Source organism: Lutra lutra, chromosome 18 (genome assembly GCF_902655055.1).
Source record: "Lutra lutra chromosome 18, mLutLut1.2, whole genome shotgun sequence".
Taxonomy (NCBI): domain Eukaryota; kingdom Metazoa; phylum Chordata; class Mammalia; order Carnivora; family Mustelidae; genus Lutra; species Lutra lutra.
The window spans coordinates 30,890,540-30,918,026 of NC_062295.1; the positions used below are offsets into that span (position 1 = coordinate 30,890,540).

The following is a 27,487-nucleotide window of genomic DNA, read 5'->3' on the forward strand; positions in this document are numbered from 1 at the left end:
AGTGGCCCGGGTGCTCGCAAATGCGCAGGCAGGGCTGGAGGCAGGGGAGCAAGGCCCCCCCCAGGCCCGGGCTGAGCGAGGTGGCGGCTGTGTGGACAGCGGAAGGCCTGTGCGGCCCGAGGCCCCCTCCCAACCAGCCCCACTGTGGTGCTGAGGCAGGAAAGGTGGTGATTACAGCCAGCCTCTCACAAGGAAGCGTCCGGGGGGGCTCTCAGTCTCCTTATCTTTATTTTTCGAGAGGCAGAGAGACAATCTCAAGCAGGCTCCAGGCCCAGCGTGGAGCCCGATGGGACTTGATCCCACAACCCTGGGCTGAAACCAAGAGTCAGGCCCTCAGCCGACTGAGCCACCCAGGCATGCCTCTCGGCTGGTTTCTTGATCCCGGCCCCAAGCCAGTTTCCTTCTTCCTGAGTAAGTTCGCCTCACGGAGTCGCCCCAAGAATGAACGAAGCCATCCTGCGAGGGCCCCGGCTGGCCCCACAGACGGCAGCCGTCCCTACCCTGACCCGGCACAGCCCGCCAGGCCATGGGAAGGCGGACTTCCCCTCGGCTCCGGATGCACACGTCGTGGGAACACGAGACAGAGACACCCGAAGCAGGCCGACACGGCTGTCTGAGCAAAGAGCTGACGGGACAGGACGGCCGCGCATGGACTGGTGACGACGCTCAGGGACCGAGGGGCGCTGCTGGCTCTGTCTCTGCACCTGCCCCGGCCGCGCACCTCCAAGCCCACACCTGGCGGAAGGCGGTTTACTGAGAACAAACTGCCTGATGGGACCGGAGGGGACCAGTGGCGCGGGGCTCCCGCCACAGTCCCGGCTCCCAGCCCCGTGCTGCCCCTCGACCCCATCCTCTGTGGAGCGGCTGCAGCCAGGTCCCCGGGTGCTGATGACGCTAATAACACACGGATCTGTTGTAACTCACACAGAAGCCCGCAGAGCGAAACGTGGACCCCTGATCTCTCACGGTGGTCAGAAGGGCCCTGTGAGGGGTGAGGCACGTTCTTCCCGTTTGTCACTTACTCACGGAAGTGCATTCAGACTCCGTGTGTCATTCTCCGGGATCCGGGTCCTCAAAGCCGCGTGTCCCCAGGGTAGCCGCGCTCTGATCTCGCTTACCGCTCCCCTCGGAAGGTCTCACGTTGCTCCCAGTTCTGCCGTGTCCCAACAGTGGCGCAGCAAACGTGCTTTTAGTCCCCAAATATAAGTGGCTTAGAAGAACGGAGTCCTACAAGGGGGACTGCTGAGTTGAGGAGCGTGTGTTCTGAAACTTTTAATACATTCACACGGTCTTCCCCAAAAGGCTTCACCACACAATGATCTTCCCGAAATACCTATGTCGGGCCCCCCCGCTGGGCTAATGCCCCCAGCAAGTCTCCTCTGAGGGAAAGTGGGGAAAGCTGCGAGCAGGGAGTGGGCAGCGCTCCAGGCTGCTGTCCACACACGTGTGTACGTGTGTGTCATGGGGGTGCAGGCCAGGCCAAAGACAGGAGAGAAGAAGCCAGAGTGGAGGCAGAGGAGATCGGTGAAGGCTAAGAGTGAAGGCAGCAGAGAGGCACTTAGGTCGGCGGGGCCATGCAGCCGCACCAGGCCAAGGATGACAGGGCAGTTGGGTGGATGCCCCTGCTGGCTGTGGAGACAGGGCGCGGCAGAGGAGGCTGGGCGGGCGTGCGTGGGGCATGGGGGTGGTTTTGGTCTGGGCCCTCCTGAACCTGGAGGGACTGAGGGACATCTGACCCCAGGTGATGGGTCAGGATCATGAGCTCAGTCAGTTGGGCATCTGCCTTTGGCTCTGGTCATGGTCCCGGGGTCAAGCCCCACATTGGGCTCCCCACTCGTGGGAGGCCTGCCCCTCTCTCCCTCTGCCTGCCACTTCCCCTGCTTCTGTGCTCTCGCCGTGTGTATCAAATGGTTAAATAAAAAATCTTTAAAAAAAAAAAAAAGATCATGAAGCTTGGAGCAGATCTGGGTACCATCAGCCAAGCGTTCGTGGCCTCAGGCCCAGCCCAGGGGGAGCCAAGTGCCCGAGGACTGGTGGCTCCCAGGTTTCTCCAGGATTCATCCCAGAGCAGCAGCCCCCCACAGAAGGGAGGGGCAAGGGAGCCCCAACCCCAGTGCTCAGGCCTTGCCTTATTGGGTAACACTGGGAAGAACTGCTCCGGCTCCAGAAAAGAAACCAGTTCCGGCTGTTGCTGATCCAAGGGGTCTCAATGAATGGCTGTCTCTCTACCCTCTACCCCACCGAAGGACTTTACGAGTTTAGTTGAATTCACACAATTAGTTGATACTCGATCTTGCAAGGACAGAGAAACGTTTTATTTATTTACAACAAAAACGTGTGTAACATAATTCTCTCTCTAAAACAGAAAACCATATAAAACACACAAAGCGATCTCTCTTTGTATTTACCCAGGGACATTAACAGCCGGAAGGGGGGCTGGGACTGGGAGAAAAGCCAAGGACTAAGTCCATTAAAAAACAAAAAAACCCAAGAAACTGCCTTTTAAAAAAAATAGCATTTTTCTACTCATCGGTAGCTATGCTTTCTCCTACTCTGAGTATGAAAACGTGAAAACAGAAAATAGCACCTGTGAAAACACACTTCAGCAGCGTCAGTCAGAGATGAGGCAATGGCCCAGGGCTGTGGAATTCCAGCCCCGACTTCCGAGCGCGTCCCTGCCACACAGTGTGCGCCAAAGAGTTCTTTCCAGAAAGCCCCCTAGCCCTGTTGACTGGCCACTCCCGTTCGCAGGTTACTTGAAGAATCTAGGAATTAAACACAATAGTTAGAGACGCGACAGGACACAGCGGCGCAGTGCAGAGCAATCATACCCGGGAGGTGTCCCATGCGGCCACAGTCACGAGTCCTAGAGCCAAAGCCAGCCCTGGCCGGGTCTGCGGTGACGACACTAGGCGGGATCCCGCGACAGAGGCCATGCTGTACGGTCCCTGCTGGGTGGGTTCTGGGAAATGGCAGCTGATAAGCGTGGGGGCCCTGACACTTCAAATCAAGAACATGGGCTGGTCTCTGAAGATCAGGACAGAAAGGACCCTCAGGTCATCCAGCTCAACTGCATTTTTCAGAGGAAACCCCAAAATAAAAGACTAATTTTTGAAGGGAGGCCGAACTTTGTCCTTTAGAAATTCTCAACTATTCCCCAAGGAGGGATACTTCCTTAGCCACTTAAAGACGTGAAAAACACCCCAAAGAATCGAACACTTTCGGCAGTTGCTTTTCAGCTGGCGACCGCAAACGCCTGTCGCACACGCTGCGGCGGCACAAGCCGCTTGGAAGGCGACCACACCAGGAGCCTGGACGAACCCGTCCAGGGCAGCAACGCAGCCCCAGTGGTGTCACAGTGCCAGACAGACGACACACACTGGTGCGGAGAGACCAAAGACCCCTGCTCAAGCCCTAGGGGCTGCCGCGGCGGTTTCCTTATCTGTGTCGGGCTCCATAACACGACCCTCCTGCGACCGCTGCGGGCCGGCCGGGCCGTGATCTGCGGGCTGGAACCTGCTGCCGCCCTGTACCGGCCTACTGACCGCCTCTCGGTCTCTGCCTGCCCGCCCCGCCCCGCCCCTGCTCCCTGGCTGCCCGGAGCCACACCGCTGCAGCGGGCTGGCGCGAGAAGGCCCGGGAGGCTGGCAGGGGATTCCCAGCGCCAGTGGGAGCAGAGGTGCGAGGACGGACCCTTCCTGCTCCTGTGCGCAGAGCGGGGTGTCCGAGAGCGGAGGAGCCCTTGCCTGCGCCCCCCGTCCCCTGGCCCGTGGGTGACCGCAGCAGCAGGTGGGTACAGGCCAAGGCGGGAGGGGAAGGCCAAGGCTTTCTCCTTCAGCTGTCGGGGTTGCTTCTCACTTAAATCTCGAAGCCTGTGCTGGCCTTCACCGCAAACAGAAGAAGAAGACGGCACCTGGGACATTCGACTTACAAATCTCAAAGTCCCCACTCTTACAAACTGGTTGCTAGTGGCATAAAGAGATGAACACACACAAAAATACGAGTGTTACTAGAGAGGAAGTAGGCTCCGGGGACGCAGGGTGACGCGACGGCTCTTTAACACGAAGACCTCTCCGAGGGGACGTTTAGACAGCCGGAGCTCCGAGAAGAGCCAGGAGGAGGCTCTCCAGGCTCCGGGAACACGGATGCAGACGCCAGGAGCCGGACACGCGACTGGAGCGAGGGTGACACCTCGGCAAGCCAGGGTGGCCTGGATGGGGTGAGCGAGGGGAGGGAAGGTGGACCGGGACCCTGCACAGGCAGCCGGGCGCCACGTCACTGGGGCCACGGAGAACTCAGGCAGGACTTTCCGGTTTTACCCAAGCACCACTGAAGGTTCTGAGCACAGAAACAACTTTTACGAGAAGCAAGGGGATTCTGGCTGCTCCTGGGGAAGAGCCCGCAGCGGTATAAGAACAAGAGAGGGGGAGCGGTCCCCTCCAAGCCAGGCTCTCGGGCCGTTCTGCCCAGGACCCCGGGGTGGCAGCTGCGAGGCGGTGCCAGGTTCCAGGTCCAGGCCTTTGCACACTGGCAGCTTCACCCTCCTCAGGGCAGCACCTCCCATCCCATTTACCCCTCCACGAACCCAAGCTGCCAGCTACGTGCACCCGGTCTGAGGCCATCGCGCTGGACGGGCCACGTGTGGGGTCCTGTCAACACCGCCCTGCCTGGCTGGAATGGACCCCCTGCCCACAGCCACTGACGCGGGAAGCATCTGCGGTCCTCGGCTGGGCAGCCCGACAAGGAGAGGATGAGGGTATGACGGGGTCGGAGGCACGAGGGCAGAAACAGCCAAAGCACTTTCCTGTCCCACCCAAGCCAAGTCCCGGAGAAAACAGCAGGCTGGCTGTAGTCCCCCGGTTGCTGGCGGGAGCCCTGATGCAATCACACGGAGACACGGCGAGCCCTGGGGCCAAGGCCCATGCCTGCTTCTCATCGCTGGCCACTTCTGCTCAGTTTGAGGCCCAGCAGGACTTGCAATGTTCAGGCCCAGAACCTACTGGTGAATCAACACAGAGCTCAAGCCCCAGAGACGGGAAGGGGACGGACTGCCCCAGGCCCACGGAGCACAATTTAGTCATTCTACTACTAAGGCTACCTGTTTGTCGCACAAACAAGAGTCATCCTATCGTTAAAGCGAAGGAGTTAATTCACCCTATACAGACGTGAACCCTTTGTTCTACGTATCATATATGGCATTTTAAGTCCATAAATAGAAATTCTGGTACAATTACTTATGTAAAAATAAAATCTTGAAAAAATAATCTCTACACCCAAATAGGGCTTGAACCCACAACCCTGAGGCCAAGAGTGGCAACGCTCTACTGACCAAGCCGGCCGGGTGCTCTGGTACAACTATTTGGACATTAGAATAAAAAATAAAGATCTCTATCCCTACTTCAAATCAAGGATAGAAATACACTGCTAATAGTTTTAAGACTCTAAACATAAAGAAGAACTCTAAAAATACTAGGAGGACACAGACCTTTCTTGCTAGATTATGGGCAAATGTAATAGACAACAAGCAAATGGGGAGACGCTTCCCTACAAAGCCAACGTGAGAATCTGAGAATCCTAGGACGGGGCCCCTCCCACAGGCATGCGCACTTCCTGAACTCCAGTCCACAGAAGGGGGGGCACCCGCGTACCAGCACCTCGAGGAGCTGGGCGCTGCCCTAGCCCACCCGTCCACAAAGTTGCGCTCAGGCTCATCACACCCTCTTCTACCCGGCTCTTGGGCTCCCAAGTCCAAGGTTTCCTCACACTCCTCCCTCTCAGGCATCAAGCTGCCTATTAACCTGGGAGGAGGAGCAAATTTAGTCTCCTTTCACTTCAAACTCTCCCACTCAGTTTCAAGGTCTCTCATTATACCAGGTCCCAGCGATGCGCATTCTTAGGGAAGCAACTGTTCTTTTGTGTATGAGGACCTCTGCTGCTCTCCCCAAGCAACCAATTAAACATGCACAATATTTCTATCCCTGCCACATCAAAGACTCAGTATTATAAAAACATTAACAGCAGGTCAAAGGGTAAAAGAAAAAAAAACACGCTTATCTTTGTGACAGGAAGGCATCGGATACCAGTCACTCCTGAGAAAAGCTTTTAATAAAAACATTTCCTTAACATGATAAAAAGACGACTATCTCACCCCAAAGTCCCCATCATGCCCGGGAGCTGGGAGTGACAGTTCCATCATCGCAGCAGGGAAAGACGTGGGTGCTCAGGGCTGTCACCGCTATCCAACACTCTTCCAGAAGCACTAGCCCACATGCTTATGTGGGGCTCTGAGTAAAATAAGAAACGCAACTGGTAGGAATATTTGGATAGAATGATCATATACCTAGAATATCCAGGGAAGCAAGTGACCAAGTAATGTAACTGACCACTATCAAAAAACTAAAACATTCACGGGGCACCTGGGTGGCTCAGTGGGTTAAAACCTCTGCCTTCCTGGGATCGAGCCCCGAATTGGGCTCTCTGCTCAGCAGGGAGCCTGCTTCCTCCTCTCTCTCTGCCTGCCTCTCTGCCTACTTGTGATCTCTCTGTCAAATAAATAAATAAAATCTTTAAAAAAAGAACTAAAAAATTCACAAAGGCACTCAGTTACATGGAAACAGGCAATATTTGTAGAAAGGACACCTGACTCTGGAAACGTGTGAAAGGATGCTTGATCAGGGACATGCTACTTCTGAGATCCCCTCTCAGATGTACCAAACTCGCCAAGATTAAACTTACGATAGAGAGGACAGCAAAGGTATGGGACAGACGTTCTCAGATGCTGCCAGAGGGGACATGAACTGGTACAGCCACCAAAGGGATCGATTTAGCAACAGCTAGTTCAGTCAGAGAAGTACAGATCATGACCCAAGGATACATTTATTGTCACAGAAAACTCAGGTGTGGGGACAGGAACTATATCATCTCCTGTTACTGTCAAGAATATTGTAATACTGGGCACCGGCGTGGCTCAGTGGGTTCAGTGTTTGCGTTTGGCTCTGGTCATGATCTCAGGGTCCTGGGATGGAGCCCTGTGCTGGGCTCCCTGCTCAGTTGGGATTCTGCTTCTCCCTCTGCTTCTGCCCCTGCTCCCCTACTCATGCTCTTTTTCATGGGAAAAAAAAAATACTGTAATACCGTCCTACTAGGATGGAATGCTACTCATTGTATTTTTTTTTTTTTTTAAGATTTTACTCATTTGTGAGAGAGAGAGAGAGAGAGAGACCGTGCATGCACGAACAGGGTGTTGGGGCTCAGGGAGAGGGAGCAGCAGGCTTCCCACTGAGCAAGGAGCCTGGTGTGGGGCTCGATCCCAGGACTCCGTGATCACAACCTGAGCCAAAGGCAGACACTTAACTGACTGAGCCACCCAGGCTCCCCTAACTCACTGATTTATAAAAATGAGGTGGTAGTTCTTTGAGTGCTAACTTAGAGATCACCTGAAATGTATTTAAATTTTATTTATGTATTTTAAGCAATCTCTATGTGCCAGATGTGCAGCTTGAACTCACAATCGCAAGGTCATGAGTCACATGCTGCTCTGAGAGTCAGGAACCCCCAAAATGTATTTAAACGCAGTATGGTACAAAATACAGGATCCTATTTGTGTGGAAATGCATATACACCCACCTTCTCAAATCTTCACAAAAAACCCTTGAGGAAGGATACTAGAGAACATCAACATTGGTTACCTCTGGAGAGTGGGCTTGGGGACTAGGAGATTTATACTTCAACTTCAACTCTTTCCTTTTTTTTTTTTTTTTTTTAACTGTAAGCATGTGGCATTTTTATAATTTTTTTTTTTTAAAGATTTTATTTATTGGGGCACCTGGGTGGCTCAGTGGGTTAAAGCCTCTATCTTCAGCTTGGGTCGTGATCTCGGGGTCTTGGGATCAAGCCCCGCATCGGGCTCTCTGCTTGGCGGGGAGCCTGATACCCCCCGCCTCTGTCTGCCTCTCTGCCTACTTGTGGTCTCTGTCAAATAAATAAATAAAATCTGTAAAAAAAAGTGGTAAAAGTTAACTTCATTTAAAATGGAACCAGAAGGCCAGAGGCTTTAAACCACTGAGCCACCCAGGCGCCCACATTTTTATAATTTAAACACTGACGAGAAGTTGTGGGTGTGGGATGGGTAGGAAAAAAGCAAAGTGAGGGTGCAGGCAATTGTCCGATGGGTAATGTGCACATGGGCAGATCGGCATGCCGGCCTTTTTTACCTTTAGGTTTGAAAATCTCTATAAGAAAAAGCTTAATAAGAATCAACTGAGGGGCGCCTGGGTGGCTCAGTGGGTTAAGCCGCTGCCTTCGGCTCAGGTCATGATCTCAGGGTCCTGGGATCGAGCCCCGCATCGGGCTCTCTGCTCGGCAGAGAGCCTGCTTCCTCCTCTCTCTCTACCTGCCTCTCTGCCTGCTTGCGATCTCTCTCTGCCAAATAAATAAATAAAATCTTTAAAAAAAAAAAAAAAAAAAGAATCAACTGAAAAAAGAGAAAAAAATGTTTCAATCTGGTGTGTGTTCCATGAAATGACTTTAGACTTAAATCCTGTGATCAATATTCATTCAGTGCAAAGCTGTCCCCAGGCACGCTGATGGCAGAGATAACGGACAGGATCAGACGCTGGGATTCGAGGAGGTTCAGTTAGTCGAATTTTCAAATAGGAACCAATAAAAACTAACAGTTGAGCATAAATGAAAAGGTATCAAAATGGAAAAGTTCACATTTTGCAAATCCGATTTCGGTAGCACACTGAGGCACAGCGGGAGAAAGAGGTCACCTTGTCTCCAAGGCTCCGGGAAAGATAAGCCGGGACACCTACAAGGACAAAGGCCGCCAGACTCCGGCAGGGGACACAGCCCCAGTCCCAGCGGGCGACTCCTGCCGAATCCATGAATATTAACCAAACAGTGGCTGCGGAGGGGAGCAAACCCAGGCCTGGGGAAGAGGCAGCCAACGTGAAGTCGAAACTCCAGCAAGGACATGATCGGTGTCTACAGTAATCGCACATAATAGTGAGCGGTAATCAAAGAAGAGTGTGAAGGTGTAACAGAGAAGCCCGCGAAGTGATGTAATCCTGGAAGCCTGAGCCGGAGGAGGCCGGGGCGCCCAGGATGTTGATGCTGGAGACAAAGCCCTGGGGCCGGCTGGGCAGGGGGAGCAGGTTCCCACGGGGTCGGGTGCCAGCTCCGCCCTGTCTCCCAGCCCCATCCACGGCCCCTTGAGGGCCACCACAGGGAACCAGGGTGAGTGACCATCGGCCTGAAGCAGCATCCGTGAGGACTGATGGCAATAGCGGGTCTTTGAACAAACTGAGGAGAGCTGCAGATCCCTGTTCGAAATGCCAGAGAACGCGCCGACATCGTACATAAACGGTGGAAATTCACAGACCCTCTCTGAGGCTGTTCTCTTCACTGGGCCTGTTTCTTCAAACACATTACTCGGCCACTCGGAGAACCTAGTCTGGGTATCTCAAGTGAATCCAGTGGAGGGCGAAGCATCAGAGAAGGAGCCCTGGCCCATTCCAACCCTGCGACGTGCTGCTCTGGCCTGGGAGGTCCTCCAGCTCGTCTCTCCTGCCACCCTGCCAGGTGGCTGTTCAAAGTGGACACTCACCACCGGGCCCTCCTTCGCCTGCCGTTCCCCACCCTGGCCCCGGTTCTCGGGCTCCACACCGACCCTTACTAGGCTGTCCAAGGTTGCCCTCAGCAACATCCCTCCACTTCTTACTGCTGGCATGACTCGGGGGCCCTTCCGTCGCCTTCCCTACCTGCTGGGAATGCTGTCCAGCTCCCTGAGTTGGTCCCCCAAGCCCAGCCTTTCTAGGCTTAAACCGAGCCAGAGAGCACCCGATGCTGGGTGCTCCCCCCCATCAGGAGAGCCCAGGACCCACTGCACAGCCCTGCTGCCCTCCCTCTGGTGGCCACTGTCAGAGCTCACGGCCATCAGCTGCCACTGTGCCATGGCGAAGGCACAGGGTATGTGGTCAAAGAGGTAAAAAGTACTACCCAGCTGCCACCTTCATTTCAAAACCAGGTTTGTATTTAATGACGCAACAGAAGCCCACAGGGGTTAATGGACTTGGCCAGGGTCACAGCAAGGGAGTGAAGATGGAGAAGCCACATTTCCCATTTCTCAACCCCGTAACGAGTGGTAAAGGGCACTTCCATAATCACTGATTTTGAAAATTAGAAAAAGGAGCCTAGTTATCTCCTGAAACTTAATGAAGGAGACCTTGCCCACAAAGAACACAGAATCCACTGAAGTAAACCTTAGTAGGAAGCAGGTTTGGGGCCCATTAGAGCTGCCAAGAGAGAATGTGAAGAGAGGTAAAGGGGCCAGAAAAACTCTGCCAGGGGAAATGCTTTCCCAGGAAGGGGCAGAATGTAAAGGTGCCAACCTAAGTGAGTTATTTATAGTCACACAACAAAGGGAGGACTTCAATGATACCTCCTGAGCTGAGAGGAAAGACATTTCACAGATACTCAAAAGATCAAGGGACTGTGTCTAACCGTTTGCCTGAGAAACGACATGGCCCTCATCAGACAACAGGAGAATGCCTGCCTTGCGCAGTTACCCTTGAGAAACTACAACTACATTCTGAGGAGAAAAAAAAAAAAAGGTGGAGATTCAGAGAAAGAAAATCGGAAGAACTAATGATACACAAAATTACGAAACTACCTCTAAAGAAGTGATTATTTGTCTGGGACCCAGACGAATCTCACTGGAGGCCTGAAATGTCTTTTCAGACTCAAGAGTAGATTTGACATTTTCTTCTTAATCTCTTCGGGAAGAGGGGGGATCAAGTAAATTCCCCACCTGGATCCATTCCCATGCTGTGGGGAAATGATGATTTGCTCTCCGCGCTTTCCTGGCAACTGACCAGCTCGGCCCGGACACAGGAAGGCTATTTCGGAGCAAGGGAACTCTTGACCGCAGAGGACACCGTTGGCTTCAGGGCTGGCATCAGGCTCTGTGGGGCCTGCTGCTTTGTGCTCACGTCAGGCCAACTCTCTGAGCCAGGACTAAATCTCAGAATTTCAGCTGTAAGAATGTACTCTGCAGCTTCCGACTTCCAACAAAACACTTCCTATTTTTATTTATTTTTCTTTTTAGTTTATTTGAGAGAGAAAACACGTGTACACGTGAGTGGGGGGAGGAGCAGAGGGAGAGGGACAAGCAGACTCCATGCTGCGTGTGGAGCCTGACGTGGGGCTCAATCTCCCAACTGCTAGAGATCGTGACCTGAGCTGAAATCAAGAGTTGGATGCTTAACCCACTGAGCCACTCCAGGTGCCCCAAGTCAACATTTTTTAAAAAATCTGTTAAGGGGCGCCTGGGTGGCTCAGTGGTTAAGCCGCTGCCTTCGGCTCAGGTCATGATCTCAGGGTCCTGGGATCGAGCCCCGCATCGGGCTCTCTGCTCTGCGGGGAGCCTGCTTCCTCCCCTCTCTGCCTGCTTGTGATCTCTCGCTCTCTGTCAAATAAATAAAATCTTTAAAAAAAAAAGTCTGTTAAGATACTCTTTTCCTGAGGCTGCCCGTGCCCAAATGGCTCAGTCCTCTTAATTCTACAGCTCAAAGGCTTCAGTTTTAGTGTGGAAAGCGGAGAAAAAGGAAGAAATTCCTAAACATCGAAGAGAGGGAGAAAGATCCACGGCCCCTGGTGGTAACACTCCAACTGAAGAAAGCTGCTGAATATACTAAAAGCTTCCGATTTCATCTGGGGTTTAAATTTCAAATCCAAAGGAAATGGTCACAGTTGTTTATACATAAGCACAAAGCCCTCCACAGCAAAGGGTCTAATTCTTTGAGCTTCATTCCTTCCCAAATCTGCAAAGTGGAAACAATAATTTCTCTCTCAGAAATGCTGGGGAGATTAATGGGCTTGTGACTATTATGAAGCACTACAGAGGAACGCTCAGTCTCTAGGAAGAACGGTAGAAAGCCCTTTGCCCCGAGCACTCCTGTTCACTCACTAAAGACCTTGGCTTACTCCCACAGCTCAAGCATAAGCATAATAGAAATTCCCAAAACCATACAGAAACAGTGACACAGGTAACTATGTACATACTCAAAACAGCTGAAAGAAAATACTTGAATTTACAAAACATTTAATTAACATCGTTCACATGAAAAAGGGTTCTTACAAATCAGTACTTAAAAAGACCCAAGAGAAGAGTGAGGTTGAGCCCACTCAACCTCAGAGAGGTTGGCACAAAGAATATAGATGGCTGATAAAATCACAAAAAGCTGCTCAACTTCACAGAAATTGGGGATATACAGATTAAGAGGACATAGCACTTGTACCCACTATTTCAAAGGGGAAAATCCACCTGAGGAAAAATGGGGGAGGCTACCATAAGAGTTGGTACCCAGTGCAAAGGATCCCAGAACATTCTGGTTGGCTCCCACCTTAAGGAGGAGGAGGGACTAAAAAAAAAAGAAAAGGAGGAGGAGGGGCTCCACTGCCCACGTATAAGGACTTCCGGCCTATTTTTTAACTGCTACATTCTTGAACTTGAGTAGGCAACCAAGAAAACACCAACTTGTGGAAAGTCTACAACATGGGAAAGAGAAAGGTCAAAGCAAATAGGCAGAAAAATAAACATTTTCACAGAAGAAGAGAAAAATGTACAGGGATGGTCCTTATCTTCTAGAGATACACAGGGAAATGGGAAATCATGTGGATGAAAGGGCAGCATTACTGGGATCCGCTTCAAATTAACCTGACCGTGCTAGGGGTGCGGAGGAAGTATGGGGTCGGAGACGCAAACATTGGCTTTATTTTGAGAGCTGTTAAAACTGCTGGAGGAGGGGCGCCTGGGTGGCTCAGTGGGTTAAGCCGCTGCCTTCAGCTCAGGTCATGATCCCAGGTCCTGGGTTCAAGCCCCACATCGGGCTTTCTGCTCAGAGGGGAGCCTGCTTCCTCCTCTCTCTCTGCCTGCCTCTCTGCCTACTTGTGATTTCTCTCTGTCAAATAAATAAATAAAATCTTAAAAAAAAAAAAACCTGCTGGAGGACATGAACAGACATTTCTGCAAAGAAGACATCCAGATGGCCAACAGACACATGAAAAAGTGCTCCACGTCCCTTGGCATCAGGGAAATACAAATCAAAACCACAGTGAGATCCCACCTCACACCAGTCAGAATGGCTAAAATTAACAAGTTGGGAAATGACAGATGCTGGCGAGGATGCGGAGAAAGGGGAACCCTCCTAGCCTGTTGGTGGGAATGCAAGCTGGGGCAGCCACTCTGGAAAACAGCATGGAGGTTCCTCAAAAAGTCAAAAATAGAGCTACCCTACGACCCAGCAATTGCACTACTGGGTATTTGCCCTAAAGATACAAATGTAGGGATTTGAAGGGGCACGTGCACCCGAAAGTTTCTAGCAGCAATGTCCACAATAGCCACTATGGAAAGAACCTAGATGTCCATCAACAGATGAATGGATAAAGAAGATGTGGTATATATATATACAATGGAATACTATGCAGCCATCAAAAGAAATGAAATCTTGCCATTTGCAATGACGTGGACAGAACTAGGGGGTATCATGCTTAGCAAAATAAGGCAATCAGAGAAAGACAACTATCATATGACCTCCCTGATATGAGGAAGTGGAGATGCAGCATGGGGTATTTGGGGGGTAGGAAAAGAATAAATGAAACAAGATGGGATTGGGAGGGAGACAAACGATAAGAGACTCTTAATCTCACAAAAGCAACTGAGGGTTGCTGGCGGTAGGGGGGTAGGGAAAGGGTGGTGGGGTTATGGACATTGGGGAGGGTATGTGCTATGGTGAGTGCTGTGAAGTGTGTAAACCTGGCGATTCACAGACCTGTACCCCTGGGGCTAATAATACATTCTATGTTAATTAAAAAATTAACAAAACAAAACAAAAACGAACTGTGAATACTGGGGGAATCCTATTTTTCCACTTGTTGAAGTCTGAGATTTTTCATAATAGAAAAGTGGGGGTGGGAGGGAAATTGGGATACTATGAAAAAGGGAAATCTGAGAAGATCCTGTGGTTTCAGATACTTGATTGGCCGAAATGAACTAAAATCAACAAGAGATTTGGAAAATGAAGCATGTTTCCCTGGAGGGTGAGGGAAGGGGAGAGAAGACTTTAATGAGACATGAAGGACATGGAGATTCCCTGCAGAGGGTCCAACATCCGACGAATAGGAGTCTTAGAACAAGAGGAGAGAGGATTAAAAAAAAAAAAAAAAGGAGGAAATGTCATTAAAGAAATCTGGAATTGCTTAGCTCTCAAGAACCTGAACCTCTAGAATTCAGGTGCCTAAATAAAGGACTCGAGCTTCTGGGGGCACCAGGTGCCTAAATAAAGGACTCGAGAAGGTAAAAACAATGAGATGTACTTTTACCAACACCCCAGTTGCTGGGGAGGCGCTCTGGGGGAAGGAGTACGGATGGGAGGGCCGTTGCAGGGAGAAGGCTGAGCGGAGTTGGGGGAAGCTGTGAGGGCTGGGTGTGGAGGGAGGCGCAGTCAGAGAGTGGAGATCTTTTAAGTGGGGTCTGGGCAGGGAGAAAGTTCTAACGGGGGCGGGGCAAATCCTAATAGGGGGACAGCTTCTAAGGAGGAAGGCAGCTTTCAGCTGGCGGACAGGCTCCAAGTGCGGATGGGGTTCTTCTCATTCTAAAGTCTCTACCCAGCTCTATGTTTATAATCAAATGTGTGCTGGATGTGTAAGGAGGTGAAAAATCATATATCCAGTTTTGGCTGTTACTTGAGAATATCAGAACAAGGAAGGAAACTAGGAGAAGAGATCCAGTAGATAGCAGATGCAACCCAGGAGAAAAAAAGAAATCCCAGAATGGCAGCGACGTATCAGGCCTATGGGACACTCTGCACAGACAGTTACACAGAATGGGGGATTTCTAAGAGGAAGGGCCCTGAGAAGAAAGGAAGAGTCATAGACTAAAAAAGTCATACACTAAATGGTACCACCCAGTTTTTGAAGAGGTAAGGATAAAAGCAAATAGTTCAAAAACCAAAAACAAATGCAGTTTGAAATTGTAGGAAAAACGAAACTCTTAAAAAAAAAAAAAAAAGCATAGCGGGGTGCCTGGGTGGTTCAGTGGGTTAAGCCTCTGCCTTCAGCTCAGGTCATGATCTCAGGGTTCTGGGATCGAGCCCAGCATCGGGCTCCTTGCTCAGCGGGGAGCCTGCTTCCCCCCACCACGCCTCTCTGCCTACTTGTGATCTCTGTCAAATAAATAAATAAAATCTTAAAAAAAAAAAAAGAAATATTGTATATCACAACAAGAAGTCAACCGATACTAGTCCAAAACCGACCAAAAAAAAAAAAAAAATCAAGAAATTGCAATATAAACACAATATTTAGCTACATGGAATACAGAATATTTAGTTACATGGAAGAATGCCCAGGAGAAACAGAAGTTAAAATTGGATTCCTTTGGTAATTCCTTTTGTTTTTTTTTTTTTCCCCCAACTTGGTGGCTTGGGGCCAGGGTTTGACTCTGGGTCTTTCACTTACTAGTTACATAACCTCGCCAGGTGAGCCCCTGCACATGAACTTGTTTATGAAATGGAGAGGACGCCTATGTTACACAGATGTTGAATTCATCCACATAAAACATGGAAGAGAATGTCTGACCCAGACATTGTTTAATAAATATTTTGAAAATGTTTAATAAACATTTTGATCAAAATTAAGAAAAAAGTGAATCCACGGTAAGTAACGCTACCAAAACAATCTGGAAGGAAAATAAGACAAACCAAAAGCCAAGAACATTAAAACTGTGCAAAACTATGCCTAGGTCAGATGGCCGTGTCAGGGAGTCTTCTCGATCTTTCCAAACCTACCAGTTAACCTTGTAAACTCGGTCACGTTCTGCCCTCTCCAGGAAGCTTTCCCCATCGTCACTCCTGGTGTGCACCAGGATCATCTCTGACCTCCCAATTCTGCCCCCCAGCCTCTCCCCAAAGTTTCTCTTCTCCAGAAGTTTTAGTCCCTTCTACCATTGCCCACAGGTCATCCTGCAGAGCCTTTGGCATCGTGGTCCCCCTCCAGCTAAATTCCCATCCAGCACTATAGACTCCTTCTGACAGAAGCTCCCTCCCAGCCATTCCAGACGGGAGGCCTCACACTCCTGCCTCCCTTCTAGTCCTGCTCCTGTGCTTCCCTCCAGGCTGTCACCGCCTCTCCCACACCCACCACCTGCCAGACTTTGCCCTTCAAACGCGCCCTCCCCCTGCCCGCCTTCAGCAGCTGTTCAGCATGGGCTGGGCAGAGCACATCTTTCTCCTCCTTTGATTTCTGCAGAATGCAGCCCACATTCCCAGGACGACTGAGAAGCTGGGACAATACCCGATCCCCAATGGACCTCAGCTCTGAATTCCTGGTCTTCTTCCCCAGGCCGCACGCCTGTCCGCAAGGCCACCCTTCCTTGAGGCCAGGCTCCAAGGAGGTTTTCTCTGATTAGGCGGTTTCCCTTCACGGCACTCCCCGGGTGCTCTGGGAGTCCACAGATCACCCCGTCCTCCCCGGGAGAGCTCCCCATGCAGACCAGAACTGCAGGGGCAGGACTGGACTGCTCCGGGCCACCCGCTACCCACCACGGAGCCTGAAAACAGTCCGCTGGCAAGAGGCACTTCGAGCAGGAGCGAGGAGTGGAAAAGGGCCACCGGTGGCCTTCGCCAGCTAGGAGTCACACTGGGTCCTTTCTGAACCAACACCTTCGCTCTGGAACCAGATCTCTCCTGCTTTGTTTCCCTACGTGCTTTTTCTAATGCTAAGCAGAGCACTTCATAAGTCACCGCCACTACAAGTACTTTAAGGATGGGAGCGGCCATCCTCTGTAAGCTGGCATCGCCCAGACAGTGGAATGTAGGAGCAGGAAGGACCAGGAAGGTCACCTCATCACACAGTCACCCAACTCCAAGGGGCCTCTGGCTCTGCTTAGACAGACCCTAATAGGAAGCCTCAACTCCCAAGACCACCCATGTTCCCACAGGACCGTGGAAAAGCCTGGCCCGGGAGCAGATGCTTCCAACAGGGCCTTCTTCAAAAATTCAGTCAAAAGCAGCAGCTTTCCTAAGTGGGTTCCCTATGCTGGAGGAACGTAATGACATGGCAGGTAGGGTGAGAAAGTAAATCTTTCACGGGAAGCCAAATTCTGTCTTCCTGTTAGAAGTCCGCTTACGGTCCCGTCCTTCGGAAGCGACAGAATGAACGTGTCTATTTCATGTCAACCCTTTAAACAGCTGAAAATCGCGACGGCGCTCACTTTACATCTGTTTTCCAGATGCAATAAAAGTACGGCGAGGCTCTCAGGTGCCGGCATGTTAGGATGGGAAGGACGCACTCAAACTCTAACCGAAGTGAGCAGTGAAAAGTACAGAAACTGAGTTAGGAAAACGGTTAGAAAGTTGGAACACTGTTAGCACTAAGCGTTTCCAACCACGCCGCCACGGGTTATGAAAGCTCTTTGGTGCCCCTGATGGAACCAGCAGTACTGGGGATGGAGCGACGAAGGTCTTAGCCAAGTGGAAGGTTAGGAAATGTCTATTTATGGAAGGTCTGAACGAGGGCACTACGAGCCCCGAGCCCCAATCGCGGCCCCAAGGCCGCTGCAGAAACAGCTTATGCAGCCCAAGCCCGCGGTTTGCCATCAGCCTCAGCTCTCCCGGCACGCATGAGTCAAAAGGCTGACTTCCAGCCTGATGTCATAGCTCCTGTGTGTATTTGACCTGCCCTCTGCAAATCCAAACGAAGGGAAGGGACGGCACTGTGGAAGCCGGGACGAGTCTGCTCCTTGGCACCACTGAGCTCCCCGCAGAACAGGAGCCGCAGGATTCCTCCCTCGACTCCCCCGTTTCCTCGAGAGCGACATGGGAGGTCGCCAGCAGTGAGCACTGCTACAGCTACATGCCCTTGCTGGGCGCCTGCCCTTTTATCTGCCCATCCTCTTCCTCCCCTTGCTCTCTGGGACAAGCAGCCTTCTTGTCATTGCTCCCCCCATTCCTACTCTGTGGTGCTAGGAAGGGGCGCCCCTCAAGGGACTCTACGCACCCCAAGGGGCCAGAGTCCTGCTCTGGGATTTTCAAGCTGGAGCCCTGGTGGGTATGGGAAGAAGAGGGAGGTATGGGGTAGGGGAGCATTCGGTCTCAAATAGGAAGGCTGTGGAAGGGTCCCCTGGGCACGCTTTATGGTGGGAGAGCATGTGGCAGAGATGGGACGAGGTCCTCGAGGCCTTCAGAGCTTCAAGTCTCCACCCGCCCAAGACCTGGGTCTTCAACAGCTCCAATTCTGCAAGTTCCCCCAAATCCCTTCTGCGAATCTCTTTCTTAGCCAACGCTAGCTGAAGACAGGTTTCTGTCCCTGGCAAGGGTGAGTGTCCTGACAGCCAATACGAGAGGCGGCCTGGAGGATGTGGTTTCAAAGAGGCTGGTCTAGCATTTCAGCTATTTTAGACTTGATCCAACCAACACTTACTGAGTGCCCGTCATGTGCTGGGCACGGTTTCAGATGCCAGAAAATACAAAGCCTTGTATTTGGCCTCTGATCTCAAAAAACATAGTCTGCTATGACCAGGAGCTTCGAGAACATTAACTGAGAGAATGCTCATGCCACCAAAAGGATCAACTCTCAGAAGACAGATCACGGGGATTTAACATCTTGAAAAGAGCAAATTTTGTCAAGACTAGGTTGGTCGAAAAAATTTGAAAATTTGTACGTTTTAAGGGACTGACTAGTCACAAGTACAACAGAAAAAGAGTGTAGAAGAGAACACACCAAAGACCCAGAGGCAAAAACGTGTTAAAATCTCAACAGCAGGAGTGCCTGGGTGGCTCAGTGGGTTAAAGCCTCTGCCTTCGGCTCAGGTCATGACCCCAGGGTCCTGGGACCAAGCCCCGCATCGGGGCTCTCTGCTCAGCGGGGAGCCTGCTTCCTCCTCTCTCTGTCTCTGCCTGCCTCTCTGCTCACTTGTGAGCTCTACCAAATCAATAAATAAAATCTTAAAAAGGTTAAAAAAAAAAATCTCAACAGCAGTGGGAGTAGAATACTAACGGCTCTTTTAGACCCAAACACAGTCATCGGTAACTTGACAAGACACCCAAGACGTAGGAATATCTGGGAAACCATCTAACAACTCATTAGGTCCCAAAGGCCTTAGAGACACAGATAGCGGGGGGGCGGGGGGAGGGGAGGGTTAGAGATGGCAAGCAGCAGCTGCCCCACGGATTTTCCCAGATCTGTTTCCAGGACGGACCCTGGAAGAACTGGGTGTTCGCTAAACGGCAGGACATGTCTGATGACAGTCCAAAATGTCTGGTAGAAAGCCAGCAAACCCCCCTTCCTGTCGCACGTCAACAGCGGTCTAACAGGAGAAGTCCTCTGGCTCCTGTCTCCGTTCAGAAGACCTACAAATACTGCCATGTCCCTGAGAGACCTGAAGGCCAAGGTCACAGGGTCAGAGTCTGTGATAAAGGCAACACCGACTTCTGATAGGGACTGGTTGTTTTCTACACGGCCGAGAACAGCAGTTTTTAGAACACTTGTGAAAACGTCTGGGATGAATGGGCCTTTTCACGGCTGCCTTCTCTCAAACCTCTTTTGTTGAGAGATAGAAGTGGCAACCAAGGGGAGACTTACTGCCTCGGGCCCATGGGGCAACTGTTTTTTTGTTGCTCCTTGTTTAACTTCTCTCAAGAGAGCGGAGTTCTCTACCCAGCTAAACAGGTATTTAATAAGGCAGGTGATTTTGTCTCCATTAATTTTCTTAAGTAATAGTAAACCAGACTAGAGAGTCCACTCATGAACTCCCGGGGAAACCTTAACCCTGTGCCCACTAGACCGCTGGGCGTCTGCTGCCGCGGGAAGGTTCGGTTCTGCTCTCCGGGGGCTCTAACACCTTCCGATCTCTCGTACTCACAGTAAGCAGAACTTAAGAGTCCCAGCCTATTCCTGCCCCTGGTCATCTGGACTTTTGTCCTCATTAACAAGTGTTAGTTGTAAAGTGATGTTGGAAGCTTTCAGGAAAAACCAGATTAAGAAAAGCATTCCTCTTCATTTCAAAGCCCAGATAAACCATCTCATTAATGACTATATTCACAGGTTCATGTTCTAAGCTCCTGTGAGGGAGAGGTTACCATAAAACATGGGAAGCACTTTTTAAATTTTAAAGCTTAAGACCTCCTACACCTATCCATTTAAACTCCAACTCTGGGGGAACTTTCCAGTCTTCTCCCTGATCACCTTCACGAGAAGGCACTCCACATGGTCACTGTGCCATCAGCCACCACCAGGAACTTTCTACTCCCAACTACGGTCAGTTGCAGACAGCCACTATTCCCTGGCGGCCCAAGGAGAGCAACGATCCTTCCATATATTGGGCAAAATCCTGAAGCCTTTTATGCTTCAGCCCCTTGATTACCTTTAATTCTCTCCTACTGTAGAGCCATTATCGTCAGGAGCAAACATTCGGTGACACATCTCTTTCTCTTTATCTGTATAGTCCTTGTAAGAGCTGGAGATGGAAATACACGCTAGTTAGAGAACGTCTGTCTTCGCAGGAGGTGACATCTGGTGGCTGGAACACTGCCCTCCGGGCCAGAGAGGCTGAAAATTCAGCAATCTTAAGTGAATCGGGAGGGGAAGGAAGGCATGCTAGAGAGGTGGGGGAGCCCCTGGGCTCCCCGCAGAGGGGACAGTCATAGCGAACCTCTACCTCAGAGGCTGTTCAAGAAGCTCTTGGACAAAAAGCCCACGATCTGAGAAGACTGCGGCTTTAAGGCTGGGAGCCACTGTCAGGCCTACTGGGCTCAGTGTCTTGCCAAGTAGCCTCATACTCCGTGGCCTCGAACTTATCTTGAGATTTCTTTGCTACAGAATGGTCAGATTCCAAAATTTCTACATCTAACTTACAAGCATCCTGGCAGGACACCTCTTTGTTCTTTCTGGCACCCTAGGTGGGACTGGCAGGGCACTTTTAAAAACCAGCAAAGGGGGGCGCCTGGGTGGCTCAGTGGGTTAAGCCTCTGCCTTCGGCTCAGGTCATGATCAAAGGGTCCTGGGATCGAGCCCCGCCTCGGGCTCTCTGCTCAGCAGTGAGCCTGCTTCCTCCTCTCTCTGGCTGCCTCTCTGCCTACTTGTGATCTCTCTCTCTCTGTCAAATAAATAAATAAAATCTTAAAAAAAAAAAAAGGTGAAAAAAAATGAAAGCTTTAAAAAAAAAAAAAAAACCAGCAAAGGGGAATGCCTGGCTGGCTCAGTTGGTAGAGCATGGAGCTCTGACTGTGGGGTTGTAAGTTTGAGCCCCACAATGGGTATGGAGATTACTTAAAAATAAGATATTTTTAAAAATAAAAAAAATCGTTTCAGGTAAAAGAAAAAAAAACACAAAAGAAATTGCAGGACAGCCCTAAAAGGCCTGAAATATATCAAATGGATGTAAATGTAAGAGGTACACACTCCTGTGACTTTTTTAGCATCAAAAGCGTTAACTAGCAATCTAGAGTAAACGTTGAATGTCAACAGGCGTGATACAGAAGGACAGCAAAACACCGAAAAAGACACTGGATAGACTATAAACTGTTGGAATAACGGACAACTATTTATGTGCCGATATAATCGTTGTAGAAAATTTTGAAGACAATGTCAATAACCACAAAGTGTTGTATGACTGAAATACCAGTACAGATCCTACTTGTGTGACAGGAAAGTCACCCTGGGGGTAGGAGTCAGAACTCAAAGACCCACTGCAGACCCAGCAGGATCTGCAGGACACCTTTCTGGCATCTGCTGAGAACAGTGGTTTTCAGTTGATGGCAAGTAGGGAGGAGTAGTGGCAGAACAAGGCCCTTCTTAAAAATTACACTGGCCCAGCGGTTTTCAGGTGCTTACTTTGGGGGTAGAAAGTGGGGAACACCTTACACCAGTTAGAATGGCCAAAATTAGCAAGACAGGAAACAACATGTGTTGGAGGGGATGTGGAGAAAGGGGAACCCTCTTACACTGTTGGTGGGAATGCACATTGGTGCAGCCACTTTGGAGAACAGTGTGGAGATTCCTCAAGAAATGAAAAATAGAGCTTCCCTATGACCCTGCAATCGCACTACTGGGTATTTACCCCAAAGATACAGATGTAGTGAAAAGAAGGGCCATCTGTACCCCAACGTTCATAGCAGCAATGGCCACGGTCGCCAAACGGTGGAAAGAGCAAAGATGCCCTTCAACGGACAAATGGATAAGGAAAATGTGGTCCATATACACTATGGAGTATTATGCCTCCATCAGAAAGGATGAATACCCAACTTTTAGTAGCAACATGGACGAGACTGGAAGAGATTATGCTGAGTGAAATCAGTCAAGCAGAGAGAGTCAATTATCATACGGTTTCACTTATTTGTGGAGCATAACAAATAGCATGGAGGACATGGGGAGTTAGGAGAAGGGAGTTGGGGGAAATTGGAAGGGGAGGTCAACAATGAGAGACTATGGACTCTGAAAAACAATCTGAAGGGTTTGAAGGGGGGGGTGGGAGGTTGGGGGAACCAGGTGGTGGGTATTGGAGAGGGCACGGACTGCATGGAGCACTGGGTGTGGTGCAAAAACAATGAATACTGTGACGCTGAAAATAAATAAAAAGACATTAAAAAAAAGAAAGAAAGTGGGGAACAGGGAGAAGGGAAATGATCCAGACTTGGAGTCTGGAGGGCTGTCCCACGGCCCCCCCAGCAACGAAGCTGCTGGTTGAGCATTTCACAAAGCCAGCTCTAGGGGGCGCTGCCTCCTAACACACGCTGGGCGAAGCTCGCAATCAGTCCTTTACCAGGCGGAGAGACCAGAACCCCAGGCAGGGCACATGCCTCTTCAGTTTGTGCTCCTGCAAACGGGTCTCACCTGGCCAGTTTCTTCAGCTCATTGTTGATATCGTGGTTGAAGGGCTGTTCCTTCTGGGCTCGGACTAGGAAATCCCGGGCCTTCTGATACTCAGTCATGAGAAGACAGGCCTGTCAAAGGATAGAGTTTTACCAATACACTTGGTGAGGAAAGACAGCATTCCCCCAGGGCCCAAGTTGAACACCGCTGCTATCCTTTCTCGGGCATTTGTTCTCAAGTCCCTGGCCTCCAGCACACCTGTCCACACCGGAAGAGGGCCTTAGCATTCTTCTGGTCGATGATCAGAGCTTGTTCTCCATAGCGCAAGGCCGTGGTAGGCCGCTCCAGCTTCAGGTATGTAAAGGACAGGTTAAGGAGAACCAGAAGCTCGGCTGCTGCCACCAGGTGCTGCTCTTCGGGGGGTGCTGATCGTCGGTGGAGAAGCAGCAAGGCCTGTGGAGAGGGAAGACAGGTGGTCAAGGGGAAGCTCATAATATTATTATTGAAAGCCCGAAGAACTCAGAAAAAGAGTATCAGAGGTAAAAAAGAAAAAAATGAGCTCAACAAGTTGAAGGACACACTACTGATACATGAGAATTAGTTGTAGGTCTATATTCCAGCAATAAACAATCCAAAAATGAAGAAAACCACTGCATTTACAATAGCATGAAGTCACAATAAATTCAAAGTGCAAGGACAGTATATTGAAAACTACGACATATTGTTGAAGAAATTAAAGAGGATATAAATAAATGGAAATATAGCCCATGTTCATGGGTCAAAGAACTTAATACAGTTAAGGCAGCATTTCCCAACTGATCTACAGATTCAAAGCAACCACTACCAAAATTTCAACAGCCTTTTTTGCAGAAATGGTCAAGCTGACCTGAGAATTCACATGCAAATTTAAGGAATGCCAAGTAGCCAAAACAATATTTAAAAAAGAGAAAATGGAAGACTCACACTTTCACATTTCAAAGCTTCCGACAAAGCTACAGCAGCAAAGCTGGCGTGGTAATAGCGTAAGGACACACACAGATCAAGAGAATAGAACTGACTGTGCGGACTGAAAGTCCAGAAACGAGCCTATACTTCCGTAGTCAACTGATTTTTAACAAGGGGACCAACCCCATTCAACAAGGAAAGAGTAGTCTTTTCAAAAAAAGGTTCTGGGGGTGGCACCTGAGTGGCTCAGTCATCAAGCATCTGCCTTTGGCTCAGGTTATGATCCCAGAGTCCTGGGATCCAGTCCTGTCTCCGGCTCCAGTCTCCCTGCTTGGCAGGAAGCCTGCTTCTCCCTCTCCCACTCTCCCCACTTGTGTTCCCTCTCTCGCTGTGTCTCTCTCTGTCAAATATATAAATAAAATCCTTTAAAAAAGGGAGAAAAAGGTGCTGGACAACTGGATGTCAACACACAGAAGAGTGAGGTTGGGTTCCCACTTTAAGCTACATACAAAAGTTTATAAAATGGATCATAGACCTAAATGTAGGAGCTAAACTGTAAGATCCTTAAAAGAGAACGTTAAGTATAAACCTTCAGGACTTTGGATTAGACAATAGTTTCTTAGACATTACGTGAAAAGCACAAATCACCAAAAGAATAGATAAACCAGACTTCAGAAGTAAAAACTTCTGTATTTCAAAGGACACTATCAAGAAAACAAATAAAATGAACAAAAATTAGTATAGCCATTGCTTACTTGTTTAAGCTGATAACACAATTAATGGTTTACTGCTGTTATTACCTGTACCTACAGGTAATTCTGTGTTTTTGTTTTTGTTTTAAAGATTTAATTTATTTATTTGACAGAGATCACAAGTAGGCAGAGAGGCAGGCAGAGAGAGAGAGGAGGAAGCAGGCTTCCCGCAGAGCAGAGAGCCCGATGCAGGGCTCGATCCCAGGACCCGGAGATCATGACCTGAGTTGAAGGTGGAGGCTTACCCACTGAGCCACCCAAGTGCCCCCAATTCTGTGTTTTTTAATAAAAAGACGTTCATACATTCCTGAAAAGAAAAAGATTGTGAAGACACAACTCAAAGAATGGGAGAAAATATTTGTAAATCCTATTTAAAAAACTCTAGTATTCAGACAATATAAATAACTTTTATAAGAAGAAGAAGACAGAAAATCCAATTAAAAATGGGTAAAGAATATGCACATTTCTCCCAAGACGACATATAAATAGCCAATCAACACACGAGTTATCAGGAACCGCAAATCAAACTTAACGAGATGCCGCTTTGTACCCACTCAGGATGGCTTTAACTTGAAAGATGGAAAATAAATGCCGGTGAGGATGTGGAGTAGTTGGAACCCTCGTATTGTTCGTGGGAACCTGAAATGTTGCAGGCGCTGTGGAAAACAGGTGGGTGGTATTTCAACAGGTTAAATACGGGAGTTACCGCATGACCCGGCACTTGCACTGCTAGGTACAAACCAAGAAAAATGAAAACCCGGGTCTACACAAGAACTTACACACCGGTGTTAGAGGTAACATTATTCACGATAGCCAGAAAGACGAAACGAGCCAAATGCCCACGAACGGTTGAACAAAACCCGGTACAATCCACACAGTGTACCGCTCAGCCTTAAGATGAATGAAATTTGGTAGATGCTACGACACGGATGAACCCTGAAAACATCCTGCTAACTGAAAGACATCAATCACAAAAGGACAAATACTGTAGGATTCCACTTAAAACAGTACCCACGGAAGACAGACAGATTCCTGAAGGCACGAAGGAGAATAAAGATTGCTGGGGCTGGGGGAGCGGGGAGAACAGGCAGCTAATGTTTAATGGCTAAATGATGTTAGGGATGGAGGAAAATGTTCCAGAAATGAGTAGTGGTGGTGGTCACGTAACACTGAATGCACTTAGTGCCGCTGGACTGTGTACCTGAAGATAATTAAAATGATACATTTTAGGGTCTGCACATTTTTACCAAAGTTAAAAGATAAAAATTTGTAAGACAGAAGGAAGGACAAATACACATGGCAAATGGATGAACCCTGAGAATATTCTGCCGACCGAAAGGAACCAGGTACAGAGCATCACACATTTGATCGCTCTATTTACGTAAAATATCCAGGAATATGCAAATGCACAGAAACAGGACGTAAAACAGGGGCTACTGCGTTGTGATGGGGGAATGGAATGCAACTGCCCACAGGTACAGGGTTTTTGTTTTGTTTTGTTTTGTTTTTTGAGGTGATGAAATGATCTGGAATCAGACCGTGTTGATAGACGCGCGACCTTATGAATACACGGAAAACCACTCACCTGTACGTTTTAAAAAAGTGTGAATTCGGAAAAGCACAATCCAACAAGAACGAAGAACGAGAGGATTGGTAACACACCCAGCACATCAGAGCAGACGGTAGAGTCATGACTGGAGAACCGAGGGCCTGGCCACCAGCTCAGGGCCGAGGGAACAGACAGAACCAGTGGTCCGAGCTGGCAGACAAGTGGGGCTGAGAAAGAGAGGACAAAAAGATGGACACTGAGAGTAAAAAAAGGAAAGTAGAAGCTCAATCCAGATGGCCTAACAATTAACGAAGAGTCCCAAAAACGAAAAGACAGAAACAAGGGCAAATTACCAAAGAAACAGCTCAAGAAAGTTTCCCGGAACAGAAGACAAGTTTTCTGAATGAATTGACACGCCCGGGGCTCAATACGACAGCTTTTCAAACACACACACCACCTGCTGTAAAATTTAATAACCCCAGAGGAAAAAAAATCCTTAAATCTTTACAGATTAAAAAGAGAAAAGATCACATAGAAAGGGACAGGAACCTAATTGATAACAGACTTCTTGACAACAACTGTAAAAGCTAAAATCAAACAATATTCTTCAGGGGCATCTGGGTGGCTCAGTGGGTTAAAGCCTCTGCCTTTGGCTCAGGTCATGATCCCAGGGTCCTGGGATTGAGCCCCACATCGGGCTGTCTGCTCAGCGGGGAGCCTGCTTCCTCCTCTCTCTGACTGCCTCTCTGCCTACTTGTGATCTGTGTCTGTCAAATAAATAAATAAAATCTTTAAAAAAAACAAAAAACAATATTCTTCAAAATCTGAATGCTACAATTCTATACTCAGTTATCCCAACTGCTAAATGTGTGTTAAGTACAAGAATATTTTTAGAAATCCAAGAATATACTTACTCTATCATCATCAGTGGAAAAAAGCAACAGGAAGTCCGCAAAGAGAATCCCGGGGCAGCCCAGGACAAGAACTCTGGACCAGAATGCTGGACAGCAGAGGGAAAACACTAGTGAAAACCAGAGATCCACCTTCCAGAACGAGAAGTAGAAGAAGTTAAAAACAGCAACTAAAGCGTGTCGAGTATCAACTCACAATGCCAGAAAAAGCCACGAACAGACTTAAAGAGGGCCTGGGAAATAGGCCTATTGAGGGAAGGACTGAACAGGTCTTTACCCCTGGGAAGTTTTGTCCCCCCGTGTGATCGGACTCAAGAAACCTTACAATATGAATAGTATCTGTGATTCAAGCGGACCGTGAACCCAAGGCCTGTACCCTTCATGTCTAGGACCTTGACTCTGTCAGCATTCTGAAGGACAACACATTCACGCACTTTCCTGTCTGTCTCTTGAGCATATGCAGA

The 27,487-nt window shown here is 49.3% G+C and overlaps 1 protein-coding gene across 2 annotated transcripts in view; it reads right to left on the reverse strand.

The window, feature by feature from the left end:
• Positions 1-2,731: 2,731 nt before the first annotated feature.
• The window catches only part of FKBP6 (FKBP prolyl isomerase family member 6 (inactive)), a 29,572-nt gene continuing 4,816 nt past the window's right edge, over positions 2,732-27,487 (reverse strand). For both annotated transcript variants that reach the window (XM_047714124.1, XM_047714123.1), the window contains 4 exons: positions 23,125-23,319; positions 22,888-22,997; positions 20,420-20,512; positions 2,732-2,765 (listed from right to left, as the gene is read on the reverse strand). In XM_047714124.1, the coding sequence (XP_047570080.1) occupies positions 20,422-20,512; positions 22,888-22,997; positions 23,125-23,319 (396 nt within the window). In that variant the 3' untranslated portion in view covers positions 2,732-2,765; positions 20,420-20,421. The remainder of the gene's footprint in view (positions 2,766-20,419; positions 20,513-22,887; positions 22,998-23,124; positions 23,320-27,487) is intronic.